The sequence below is a fragment of the Rhopalosiphum padi genome, chromosome 1 (assembly GCF_020882245.1).
Source record: "Rhopalosiphum padi isolate XX-2018 chromosome 1, ASM2088224v1, whole genome shotgun sequence".
Taxonomy (NCBI): Eukaryota; Metazoa; Arthropoda; class Insecta; order Hemiptera; family Aphididae; genus Rhopalosiphum; species Rhopalosiphum padi.
Genome location: NC_083597.1, coordinates 34,289,639 through 34,302,687, shown reverse-complemented (window position 1 = coordinate 34,302,687; position 13,049 = coordinate 34,289,639). Strand labels below are relative to the sequence as shown.

At 25.3% G+C, this 13,049-nt stretch overlaps 2 protein-coding genes across 8 annotated transcripts in view; one reads left to right on the top strand and one right to left on the bottom strand.

Moving 5' to 3' along the window:
• The window catches only part of LOC132918557 (beta-mannosidase), a 22,981-nt gene extending 15,628 nt beyond the window's left edge, over window positions 1-7,353 (top strand). Inside the window, exons 4-13 of the mRNA XM_060979830.1 lie at window positions 34-239; window positions 345-597; window positions 2,075-2,240; window positions 3,242-3,438; window positions 3,512-3,893; window positions 3,958-4,226; window positions 4,300-4,447; window positions 5,425-5,636; window positions 5,734-5,955; window positions 7,006-7,353. Of these exons, the coding sequence (XP_060835813.1) occupies window positions 34-239; window positions 345-597; window positions 2,075-2,240; window positions 3,242-3,438; window positions 3,512-3,893; window positions 3,958-4,226; window positions 4,300-4,447; window positions 5,425-5,636; window positions 5,734-5,955; window positions 7,006-7,233 (2,283 nt within the window). The 3' untranslated portion in view covers window positions 7,234-7,353. The remainder of the gene's footprint in view (window positions 1-33; window positions 240-344; window positions 598-2,074; window positions 2,241-3,241; window positions 3,439-3,511; window positions 3,894-3,957; window positions 4,227-4,299; window positions 4,448-5,424; window positions 5,637-5,733; window positions 5,956-7,005) is intronic.
• Window positions 7,178-13,049, bottom strand: LOC132918560 (tRNA-specific adenosine deaminase 2-like). 7 transcript variants are annotated; one of them, XM_060979839.1, is made up of 7 exons: window positions 12,781-13,049; window positions 12,464-12,608; window positions 12,253-12,384; window positions 10,744-11,007; window positions 10,416-10,682; window positions 8,000-8,152; window positions 7,639-7,942 (listed from the first exon to the last, which is right to left on the bottom strand). In XM_060979839.1, the coding sequence occupies exons 4-7, from the start codon at window positions 10,999-11,001 to the stop codon at window positions 7,832-7,834; spliced, it is 789 nt and encodes a 262-aa protein (XP_060835822.1). In that variant the 5' UTR covers window positions 11,002-11,007; window positions 12,253-12,384; window positions 12,464-12,608; window positions 12,781-13,049; the 3' UTR covers window positions 7,639-7,831. The 7 variants fall into 7 exon arrangements, with proteins under 7 accessions (XP_060835824.1, XP_060835822.1, XP_060835818.1 ...); XM_060979835.1 differs by lacking the exon at window positions 12,253-12,384 and having other exon boundaries at window positions 12,781-13,048; XM_060979836.1 differs by lacking the exon at window positions 12,253-12,384 and having other exon boundaries at window positions 12,464-12,605; window positions 12,781-13,048.

Below are 13,049 nucleotides of genomic sequence, written 5' to 3'. Positions count from 1 at the left end.
AGTAATAACATAAATATTTTTAACTTGATGTAGTACCAGGAAGAGGAAAATGTGCTAGAAGTCATCATGAAGTCGCCTATACGCATGGCAAATTATTTTTTTAATGATTATTCTAATAAAATCCCACCATTTTGTGTTCCCAAAGAATACAATGGGGAATGTCATGTTAACTACTTAAGAAAAATGCAAAGTTCATTTGGATGGGATTGGGGTCCTGCATTCCCATCAGTTGGAATATGGTAGGTATTGTAATTTATAGCAATTGTGTTTGTGTACGTAGATACTCGTGTAGGTATGTAAATAATAAGAATCAATAAAATAATGTTTTTATGTTCATGTTTTAGGAAAAGCGTAAAAATAGTAATGTTTCAAGACAATTTATTAGAAGATATTAAAACTCAAACAATTGCGGCGAATACTTCACATTGGTTATTAAAAACTGATATATACATTAAATGTTTTGAAAGTATTTCTAATGCTAAATTTAAGTTAGCTTTGAACACTGAAAAAAATATTATAAGTATAGAACAGAATTGTTGTAACGATATATGCGTCGAAAACGAAATGCACACTGCGATTGAATTATATGTACCTACGGTAATATTACAAAAGAATTAAAAATTATTTATTAATACCTATTAATGATTCATAAATTCTTACTGAAATTAAGTAATTGTGTTACTTTTTAATTTATATCTGCCAAATGTTGTAATATTTAATATTTGACTCAATAACATTTGATATGATTATGATAAAAAAGGTACCACTTACCTATCTATATTTTAGACTGGGAGGATCGAGATGTATTGATGTTACAAAGATAAAAGATTGAATGATGTTTATTTTTTGTTCCGAACACTCTGGGATTCCTAAATTTTCATAACTTCAATTTTAATTTATATTATAACTGAAAATCTGAACGTACTTAATAGAGTTAAGGAAAATTAGTAATTTAAATTTCTATAGTAGTTTTCAAATATTTATTATTTATCTATGATTTAAAATTGAAAATTGTAGGTTGAGTATAGTACACATTTTTTTAAATAATAAAATAATAATATTTAAAATTATAGTCGATTGAACATGGGTAATTGTCATATTTTATATTTAAACGTTAAAGTATTAAAATTATTATATACTTAGTTACCTAGGCTACTTTACATAATATATTTCAAAGTATTTCGAAAATGTTTAAGTAGATACATACAATTGTTTTATAAATACATAAGTATATACTTAACGTAGTTCTGAGCAGATGTGCTCCAATTAAAACAGTTTTTATAATGGATTAATTTATCAGATTACGGTAGACTCGTAAATATTATCGTATATTAGTAAAAAGTAATAACTAAAGGTGTAACTAAATTTAGTGGCAAGTGAAGCAAAACAAGTTGATAATAAGTTACACCTTATCATATATTCACTTAGGAAATTTTAAAATCTAATTATAAATTACACAAATGGAAAATAAAAATGTTGCTAATTTATTTATTATTTAGTTAGGTATAAGTAAAGTAAATACACAAAAACCTGTTTTTTACTTACCTTAATTAATTCTATATATCATAATAAAATATATATAGGTACCAAAATTACGCGGGCCGTAATATATTTTATTTTTAATTTGCAATTGTTCCAAGTATGAATTAATACCTATATAAAATCCAATTATTTCCTGCCTATTAACGAGGGGACTATTATGAAACAAAAATTAAAGTTTTTGTAATGGGTTTAAGTTGAAAGTTCTATACTAATATTTACTTATAACAATGGAAACATCTCTAAACTACTTTAGTTTTTGTTGAAAATATTTGAGTTTAATAGTGCAAGTAATAAACTAATAATGCGTAGTTATGCGCGAAAAAAAATTTGTTTTTGGTAGTTGCCTCAACTTTCAAGTACCTATACTATAGTTTGACGGTCACGGTATACTGTTTTTAGTGTTTACAATACATAATTATTTAATTATTTTATTTTTAACTATATAGATATCATATAACAATTTATAATAGTATAAAAACGAGTATACCTACACGGCTACACTATTACATTGCAAATATAATTTTTATTTCAGAGTGACATAGACACTTGGTGGCCTAATGGATATGGTGAACAGCCACTGTATAATTTAAGTATAGAATTTGAAACTAAAAATGATGTTCAATCAAAAACAATTTCAATAGGGTTCAGAACAGCAGAACTAATCCAGGAACCAATCGATAAAAATGATCCAAAATTGGGTATATAAGTGTAATAACTAATAAATATAAATATATAGTCGTATAATATAGGGCTTGGAAGTTGATTAACTAAAATATTAAATAATGACCTAAAACTTTAGATTTTGTTTAGATCTTATACACAACTAAAATATGACCAAAAAATGTTAAATGCCTTCAAATAAAAAAAATTAAGCCATAAAATACCAAGATAATATAATAGATACGTTTTCTTATTAATTTTATTGTATTTAATTTCACGAATCAAATATTTACATTGAATAATAAATAAAATATGTTATGTAAAATTAAACAAAATCAATAGAACCTATACTATTTTTATGATTAAGTTCATTAACATTTAAAAAGTATAAATATTTTATTGAATAGTTTTATTAAAAAGTATTTTAATTGTAAAATTTGACATAAATGAGTCATAATTTTTCTTTAAATTAGTTGAAATTGTATCTGAAATCCTGGGTCTTTGTACATAATTTCTATAATTGTGATTATTTTTTTTATTCTCTATAAGACTGTTGGAGAAATTATTTGTATCTAACCTGGACAAACACAAACTCATGTCATAATTTATCACTTTTTTTTAATGTGAATATTAAATTTTAATATTTTAATATTATTAATTATACGAGTAGTGTTAAACTAAGCTAAACTTACAAATAGATTCAATTATGGTTTTTTTGTAGGTTGATTATAATTAGAACATTATAACTAAAAATAAAAATATAGAATACGGTAGATATCCTTGTAAAGGTAGCCGGTAAATAACAATCATAACCAAAATTAAAAAAAGTTTCAATAATACAAAATAAAAATTATAGTTCTTTAAATTTATAAATATTGACGCATTTTCAGCTAGGAAAGGTAAGGTTACCTAAAGGACACCTAAACAAATATTAAAAAGTTATCAATTTCTAAGTCCTACAAGGCTACAAATAAGTAATAACTAGGTAGTAGGTATAATAAAATCAAATACAAAATGTTTATATGTATAAATATTTTAGGTTTATCTTTTTATTTTAAAATAAACGGTGTGCCAATATTTGCTAAAGGCACTAATTACATTCCAGCCAATATATTTCCAGAAAATATGAATGATGAAAATGTTATAAATAATTTGTTAACTGCAGCAAAACAAGTTAATATGAATACTATTCGTGTATGGGGCGGTGGAGTGTATGAGAGTGATGTATTTTACAAAGTAATTATTAATTAAATCAATGATAACATTCAAAATTAAAATGATTTGATATTAAATTTAATTATTTACATAGATATGTGACAAGTTAGGTATAATGGTATGGCAAGATATGATGTTTGCTTGTAATATGTATCCAGCAAATCAACAGTTTTTAGAAACAGTAGAAGTTGAAATAAAACAACAAATTAGAAGATTACAACATCATCCCAGCATAATATTGTGGGCAGGTAATAATGAAAACGAAGCTGCGTTAAGAGGCAATTGGTATGGAACAAGAAACAATTATTCTATGTTTGCTTCTGACTATGTTGAACTATATGTCAACATAATAAAAAAAATAGTAATGGAGGAAGATAAAACGAGAAATTTTGTGGTATCAAGTCCTACTAATGGCTTAAAATCTGAAGAAGAGAATTATATAGCGGAAAATCCATATAGTGCTTTATATGGAGATGGTAAATTATATGAACATTAAATTTATTATTTAAGAAATACATTTTTATTAATTAATATTTTTAGTACATTACTATAACTATGAAGTTAATAGCTGGAGTTCAATTTTTTTCCCATGGACTAGATTTGCATCAGAATTTGGGTTACAGTCTCTTCCTGCATATCAGACACTTCAAAAAGCTTTTGATATAAATGATTTGATTACATTTCCCTCACCAGCACTAATTCATAGACAACATCTACCTTTAGGATACGGGTTTATGTTATATCAAATAGAAACCAATTTACCCGTACCACCAAAGCCTACTGTTAGTGATTATGTGTATTTGAGTCAAGTAAGTATTTGTGATTAAAGCTCACTTGTTATATATAAGTTATCATTTGTCATTATTATTAATATTGTGTTAGATTGTTCAAGCTAGAGCTATGAGAATACAAACAGAATGGTATCGAAAACATAGGAATACATTATTGAAAGATGGTAGAGGTTTAACAATGGGTGCATTATATTGGCAGTTAAATGATGTATGGCAAGCTCCAACTTGGTCATCAATAGGTAATAAAACTAATTTTAAAATTGTTTCAATAAAAATGATGTGCATGCATAATAATAATAATGTATATTATGTTATTACTAGTGTCTGAATTTAAATACCTTAAAAATAATCAAAAATGCCTTATAAATACTCTTTAAAAATAACCAAATTTTTTTGTTTATAACCATAAGTGATAGAAAAACGATGGACTAATATTCAGAATTTTTAGCACAACAGAAACAAAATACCATATTTAGGTATACACAATAAATAAACAATATTTATACTTGAAATAAATATTATCATGATATAAATTAATCAATAAGCTATTATTTGTCAGTCTTCATAAGACATCACATAGAATAATCACAGGAGATAAATAAATATTATCGCATTTAAACATAGAATGATCAATATTTGGTATGGATAAAAAGTATGTAAAACCTATTTAAGGAAATAATAAGAAAACAATATTTTTTTTAAATTTATTGATTAAAAACTAAAAGCTTGCATAATATATTAATATTTATATTAAAAAATACTAAAATTATCTAAAATGTTTCAATAATGAACAAAATTGAAAATGCAAAACAAAATTTTTACTTTTGAAGTATCTATTACACGAAACAAACCATGTACTTGGAATCATTGTCCTACAGCAACCAAAAAAAGAAAATGCACTGCGTTTTCCAGTCCTAGTTATCACATACTATACTCTGTCCAGCGAGAGAATGTGCCGCAAACCGACCAAAATCAGTTTTTTTGCACATTCCCCGATGATACCCAGCCATAAGCGAACCAGTTTTAATAGCATGGTGTGCCTGGGGGATGCGCAGAATCGGTGCATTCTCTAGCTGGACAGACCATAGTATATGACAAGTTTACCTTAACAATTAAATATTATTATTTATTATAAATGAATATATTAAACATGTATTAGTAATATATATTATTGTCTTGTACTTATAATTATATAATATTTAATTTTTATTTCCAGATTATGACCAACGATGGAAAATGTTACACTATAGTGCTTTAGATTTTTTTTCACCTATTATCATAGTTCCAGAATTAGAAATTTCAAATAATTTAACAATTTATGTTGTTTCTGATAGTCTAGTTGATTTGGAAGTAATTTTTAATATAGAGATATATAGCTGGAAAAGTAATAGTCCACTCACTACATACATATCAGATACTATATTATTGGTTAGTAGTGCTTAGTATTTAGTTATTAGTTACATATTATTACATTTCAATATTTCCAAATTTAATTTTTAATCAAAAATGTCTTTAATTGTTTCAGAAAAATAATAGTGCCCAATTAATTTTAAATGAAAATTACTTTAATTGGTTAAATGCTATAACACAGAAATGTGGTCAAAGCAAAGACCAACATATTCGATCTTGTTTTTTGCACACTAAGCTATATTATAATAATATAAATATGACAGAGGCATCTCCATCTAATTATCTGTTTCCAAGCACATTTAACAAAATTATTGGTTATGAGACACCTAACATATCGGTTAGTTTTTTCTATTTGATAAAATATTTATTAAATAAAAATGCTAATTTAAGAAACTTAGTTATTTAAACTAATTAATGGGTAATTAATTAATAATGGTCATTATTCATTATGGTCATTTTTTCCATCAATATAATTAAAATATGCATTAAATTTAATAAATATTCATATTAACCACATTAGCATTATAAAATGTTATGAAAAAAAATATATTAAAACATGTACTCCAAAAGTAGCAATCAGTGTTATAAAATTAAAACAATTTATTATAATTATTAAAGAAATAAAATAATGTGAAATAGATTAAAAAAGAAAACCTCCGTCAAAGTAGTTTTATTAGAATTAATAGATTTTTTAATTCAAAATAACAAAATGTAATTTTCAATTAATATACAACAAATAACTTGTCATACAGAAATTAAATTATATAAAAATATATAAATTATATTATTTTATAATCGTTTCAAATGCTTATTAATAAACTTTTTTCACTAAAATGTTAATGCTAAATTTTGTGCAGTAATTATAATACAGGAAAATAATTAAAAGATTGGTTTCATAAAAATCTCCGTGTTAGAGTCAACATCTAACTTAATTTAAAATTATTTTTACTTTCTTTTAAAAAAAATCATAAATATATCCTAATTTTTTTTTTTTAATAGAGCTTTGGCAATATTTAATATTTAATTCTAATTGGTCACATAGAATTTAGTATAAATCAATAATCTAATAATTTCTTAAACATGCACTTAAACTTAGGATTATATTTTATAATTTTATATATGGATATTGTACATATATTTTATACATTACACTAATATTGTACAGAAGTATGCAAAAACAAAATATTACACTTCAATATTAGTTAATTAAGAACATTGAACAATGATGACTCCATTACACTAAATAAATTATATTAATTATAAAAAAAAAACTATGTTTAAGTATAATATCTAAAATCTATATAAATAATTAAAAATATTAAATATCCATAATTATTTATATATCTACGAATTACAAAAATTAGCATTTATTGAATTTTCTTAACAGGTGTCCAGAGTTTGGCAAGAAAATAAAAACCAAATAAATGTTAAATTGGAATCAACAGGAATAGGTTTGTTTGTTTGGCTAAATGTCACCCAAACAGATGGTAATTTCAATGAAAATGGATTCGTTATGTTAAACAAAACAAAAACTGTGAAATATACATCAAACATAGATATCTCACTAAAACAATTTAATTTAAAAATTGAATACCTTAGAACAAAATTTATATAGTTTTAAAATGTTACATCTCAAAAAAAAAAATTATATATATATACATTGTTTGTAAATCACTTACCTTAAGTCTAATTATATACATACATATAAATACAAAATAAAATTGTCTTTCACGGATTTACAGGTTTTTTTTTAACTTTATTTTCTGGAGCATTTGGATTTTGTCCTTTGTAAAATTGTTTAAGTAAATCCATTGCCTGGTTTCCGAATAATCCACCTTGAACATTACATTTTTCTAAACCAGGAACAGCAAGTACAGTACCACAGCCACCAAAACGGTCATTAGCACAACCATAAATGATGTTAGAACAGCCAATATTTATCAACATTGCAGCACACATTATGCAAGGTTCCACAGTAACAACAACAGTTATATTTGATAATTTTTCTAAAAAGCCAGCCTTAACAATGGTATCGACACAATTTATTTCAGCATGCCTAGTTGCATTTTTTGTTTCATTTACAGTGTTACGACCAGAAGCTAAAATATTACCATCATTATCAACAAAAATACAGCCAACAGGAACTTCCCCTACTTCTAATGCATCTTTAGCTAAACATAATGATATATTCATATGAGCACTCCAATCCATTTTTATTTGAACAACTGGAGAATATGGTATGATTTAAGTTGATTTAACGTTTCATTTTTCCATTTTTCTGCTGTACCAACACTGCGTGGACTGGGATGAGGAATAAGTACAACCTGCATTTTAAAAAGTTCATAAATATTTCTGAATGAGTTTAAATTTTCTAATTTTACCTTAATATTGTTTAATTTAAACTTCTTGACTATTTCGATAGACCTTTTTTCAGCATATTTTCCAATAGCAACAATGGTGTCAGTACGAAGTAAAGTAACTATATCACTTAACGATTTGTCACAGATTTCTTGTAATTTTTTTTGGTATTCACTCTAAAATATATATAAATAGTACATATAAACATCTGAACATCTCATGCATATCATACAACAGAATAATGTAAATGTAAATTAAAATTGCAGGCAGATTAGTGTGATCCGGGACGTTACCTGTTTAGGAACTTATGTTCCCGGTGTCCCAAAAACTTTTTTGGAACAAGGTGTTGTTACCAGGTTTAGCTATCAATATAATAATGTCCTGGAATTTAACTCTTTTTTTAACTATTTTTTTTTTTTTAAATTATTTTTTGATAATAATAAATAATCACACACTAATATGCATATAGATGTTCAGTATCGGAATATTTTAGCACATACTAAAACAAGATGGTTATCATTATCACCTTCTATCGATTGAATTATTTTAATGTTCAGTGGTTTAAAATTGTACTTTCTTTTTCAAGATTACCAAAACATAAGGTTTAAGTTGCATGGAATTTTAGGAGGATGAGATGGTAGTGGTGTAAAAATATTAAATGTAATTCAAGGAAAAAAAAACGTTTAAGCCGTCACTGACTGATAATGATTAACAAGTAGAATTTAAAATATTTCAAGTCTTAGTTATTAAAATTTAAAATGATGCATATTGTTAATTACAAAATAATTTGCAAATGTTTATGGTTTAAGCAAATATTGTTAAAATTAGAAAATTTATTTTCATAAAAAAATTGTGACTGGTTTTTTCAAGGTTTTAATTTTTTTAAGAACAACTCATGACCCATGAGGAACCTTGCAGTGACAAAGCGTCATAGGAGAAAATGAGACAACGTCTACCCACTAAGAAATTAAAACACAGGAAAAATAATTTTGTTTTATAAAATATTTACAAATTTTAACGTCATTTATATTATAAAAATGATATGTTTTAATATTTGTTAAAATTGGTTTTTCATTGTACAGTTATAGTCTTTAAGAATTAATAAAATAGATTAGATGTGTGCGATACTGCCGTGCGGGTCATTCCAAATATTATATTATATCAAAGAGACGTTACATAGCAACATCTCCCAATTATGGGCGCGCGGGTACAGGGGGGATTTTAATGTAAGTGGGGTTTACTATCTTCACTATTCGGATTTCCTCAATTATCGACATTGCCATCACGTTGTCACACCATCGTCCCCTGTAAATCGCTATTACTGATAGCCGATAGGTACCTACATGTTTCTTAATATTGTAGTTTGTCCTCATGGCTAATGATATAATTTATGTCATTTTAAACGATGAAATTATTAATTACTCATTATCACATATACTTATTAATTATTATCATACGAAAAAAAATGTATTATCGAATAGGTAAAATAAAAAGGGAGGAATCCAAGCATATTAGTGTAATTTTATTCAATGTCTCCCCAACTAAAAACTTAAGCTTCACCACGGGAACGTTGTATAACTTTCAAGCTTTATAAATAAAAAATAAATATTTTATCAAAATTAAATCAAATTAAATTACAAAAAGTTTAAATTTTTAAATACCTAAGTAAATAACTTAAGATTATTTTGAAAAGTACTTTAATTTTTAATTTTATTTAAATAACTAGATCTAATTTTTTACTAGAGTTCATCGTTAAAATTGAATATCAAGTAATTTTACAAAATATGTTGATAAAAACCGAAAATTACCTTTTATAGCTAATACATTTATTGCCCTGATAAGAATCTAATATTTTCTTCCCATAGGTACATTAGTAAATTTTTATTTATTTTTTTAATTACCAAATTTGAAAATAGATTATCATATCATTATAATTTATATGGTAATATGACAGTATCTTAAATTTAGAATATTAGTGTTGGGATTTAGGATCATAATATTTTAAAATAGAACAAAATGGAAGTGAATAATAGTTATAATCTGTGAATAATTAAGAAATTAAATTGTGGTCTGGAGACTGGACAAATTTAAGTTTTACCTTCCCAGCCATTGACATGTCTATGGTGTTTACCTCATGTTTGTCAAGTACTCAAATCTAAAATTAATGTAAACTCTTATTGTAAATAAATATACTTATTATATATAATAAATACAATATCTATATTTTATAAAATAATTATCCTGAATCATTAATAAAAAAAAATAATTCTGTATAATTGAGTAAAATTAAAAGTATTATACTATTATAACCAAAAAGTTTAAAATCATTTAAAATAACAATTTTGATTGATGGTAATTTATAGCACTTAATAGTCGGTTCATAAGGCACAATTACCAATAATGAATAAGATAAACAAAAACTGAATTTTGGAATATTACCTTTAAATCACCTGGTGTGATATTCTTAGCATTTTTATTCATTAATGCCAAAGGGAAATAGTTATGAATAAAGCAATCTTTGAAAAACTTATATGGATCATCTTTGCTAAGTTCAATAAAAAGATCCCATAATCGTTTACCACTCACTTCACTTCTATGGCAGTTAAGACCATTAATTGGTCTTTGAGGATGATAATTTGTGGGTGTTAATACTTCTCCATCTACTTTTAAATAACTTCTGACAATATTAACTTCACCAAATGGTATCTAAAAATTATAAGATTATAATTTTACTCATTATTTAAAAAATTAAAAACTAAATACTTACACCAGTTTGACACATTCCCCAAGGTCCTGGGTTGATGCCTAAGAATAATACTTTTTTGCTTGTAAGTAAAAACTTTTTTAAAAATATCTTGTGTAAATTGGAAGCATAATCTAAAGGATTATAAATATATTCAACATCTGGACCATAATTCAAATTTTTTAACTGAGATACAAGATCATTTTCTAAATTTATAAAACAATCAGCTAAGTCATCAGTTTCTGGTTCGTTTTGTTGAGCAAAGTATTTTGATACAGACATTGATAACTGTAATATAATGATAAAATGTAAGATTACTATGCTAAATTATAATATGTTTTAAATAATCATAGAAAATTCAAAATATTGTAGAATTTTATAATTTTTACTATTTTGGATAATATATTTTAAATATAAATAAAACATACATACCTACACTACTAATGACAATAATAGTCATTATTAAATGATGGGATACAATGAATAGAAATCATTGTCGTAAAGTGTCTCTAAAGGTTGTATTTTATATTCATATACATAGTTTCTTAATGGATAAACTCAAATATTATTTATTATTATGATATAAATATTTTATTTAATTAGTTAGGTTATCTAGTTAAAAATTACAATTTAAAATTTATTATGAAAAAATTAATATAAATAAATTAGCCATCTATTTCTAGTATAAATCTTCATTGAAAAGCTTAAACTTTAATTAATTTAAAAAAAATTATAAATAAATATATTTTTTGTGTTTTGAGTACGATATTATATAAGTAAACGTTCCCGATTTCTATATTAATTTATTAAACTTTATTTTTTTAGTTTCCCACATCAAGATACTAAAATTTCATATTCCTTATCACGGAAGTGATAATAAATAAACGATAATAAACAACGAATAATATTATTTAGTCCGTCATCCAATTGACGTATGTAAATGCGACATGCGTATTGTTTTTCTAATACCTATCTTATTTTTTCATACTGAAACCAACACCCAATACCCATAATTCGTAATTTTATAAAATGGGTAAAGCCAATATTTATTTAATTTGTACCTATTAATTATCTATGTAGGTATAGCAATATGCCAATATAGCATAAGTATAGACGGACCGGCGTCAAATTGCGAGTCCCTGGCCACTCTGTGGCTGTATATAGCTATACTAAATATTTTTGCAGACCTACACTTAACTTTTAATAATACAATTTACCATAAATTAATAAAAGTTAAGAATAATAAGCATTTTGAAAATAAATATGTCTTATTATATTACGATAGTGATCGGATCTAGAATGTTTAGGCGGCGGTTTAGCCTAGCCCTAGACTCTAGAGGCTATATGCCTATATGTATATAAAACATAAATCTAATTATTATAATCGAAAATAGTTACAACATATAAGCGATACGGATAAGGGATAAACCAATGGTCAACCCGAAGATTTAAATATTAATATTACAATAATACAAATAATACAATATATTATATGAACCATAAAATATAATTAAGCAAAATTTCAAAAATTACAAATTCGTTTCAAAGCGCTCCTGCATATCAGGTCTACCCATCCAACACTAGTTGTGACCAAAAGATAGGTGTCAAAATAATAGGTCAGTTAGTTCCGCAGTTTTGTTTCGATACAATTGTCTAGAGTCTAGACTAAAGAGATTAGAGAGTAGAGGTAAATAATAATTTAGACAATATTATTAAAATAATTAAATAACATTAGTTAACATACCTAGTTAATAGTTTACACTTCGGCAGTACGGCCAGTATGATACTCGCCCATCAGACATCAACTAAACACTAATAAGTATTAAGTAATTAGAAATTACTATTTAGCGAGATCTAGGATCGGGTTTTAGTACAGTGAAAAAAATCTACTGAAATAAAACCAAAATGATAATATATTATTATTTATTATTATTATTATTTATCTACATGGCTACATTGAGTGACAATGGTGGGAAATCCAAAAGTGGACTATTTCAGTCGTAGAAAAATATATCTTATCTATGACTAATAAAGTAATAATTATAATATATTATTATGTACCTGCTATAATACGTCCTCTGACATCTCAGAATAGTAATAGTAATAGTAATTCATAATAATAATTATAATAACAGCATATTAGGATGTCTCTTGGGCATAAGATAAACGATTAAGGTAAAACTGTTTACTAAACACCCGAATTTGGTTAGCACTTAAAACAACGAATCAGCTTTGTTCATATTAAAACTAAGCAGTAGTAAGATGGCAACGAATACCATGTATGCCGTATGGACGTGCTGTACGGTCAGGGCTACATCCTGCGACAATCT

What these genes read in the sequence shown, in the direction of transcription:
- LOC132918560 (XM_060979839.1), bottom strand. Translation starts at nt 11,001, where the DNA reads ATGTCTGTATCAAAATACTTTGCTCAACAAAACGAACCAGAAACTGAT. An exon ending in TCACACCAGGTGATTTAAAG is followed by an intron (nt 8,153 to 10,415) that starts GTAATATTCCAA and finishes TATATATTTTAG; the next exon opens with AGTGAATACCAAAAAAAATT. An exon ending in TTAAATTAAACAATATTAAG is followed by an intron (nt 7,943 to 7,999) that starts GTAAAATTAGAA and finishes TTTAAAATGCAG; the next exon opens with GTTGTACTTATTCCTCATCC.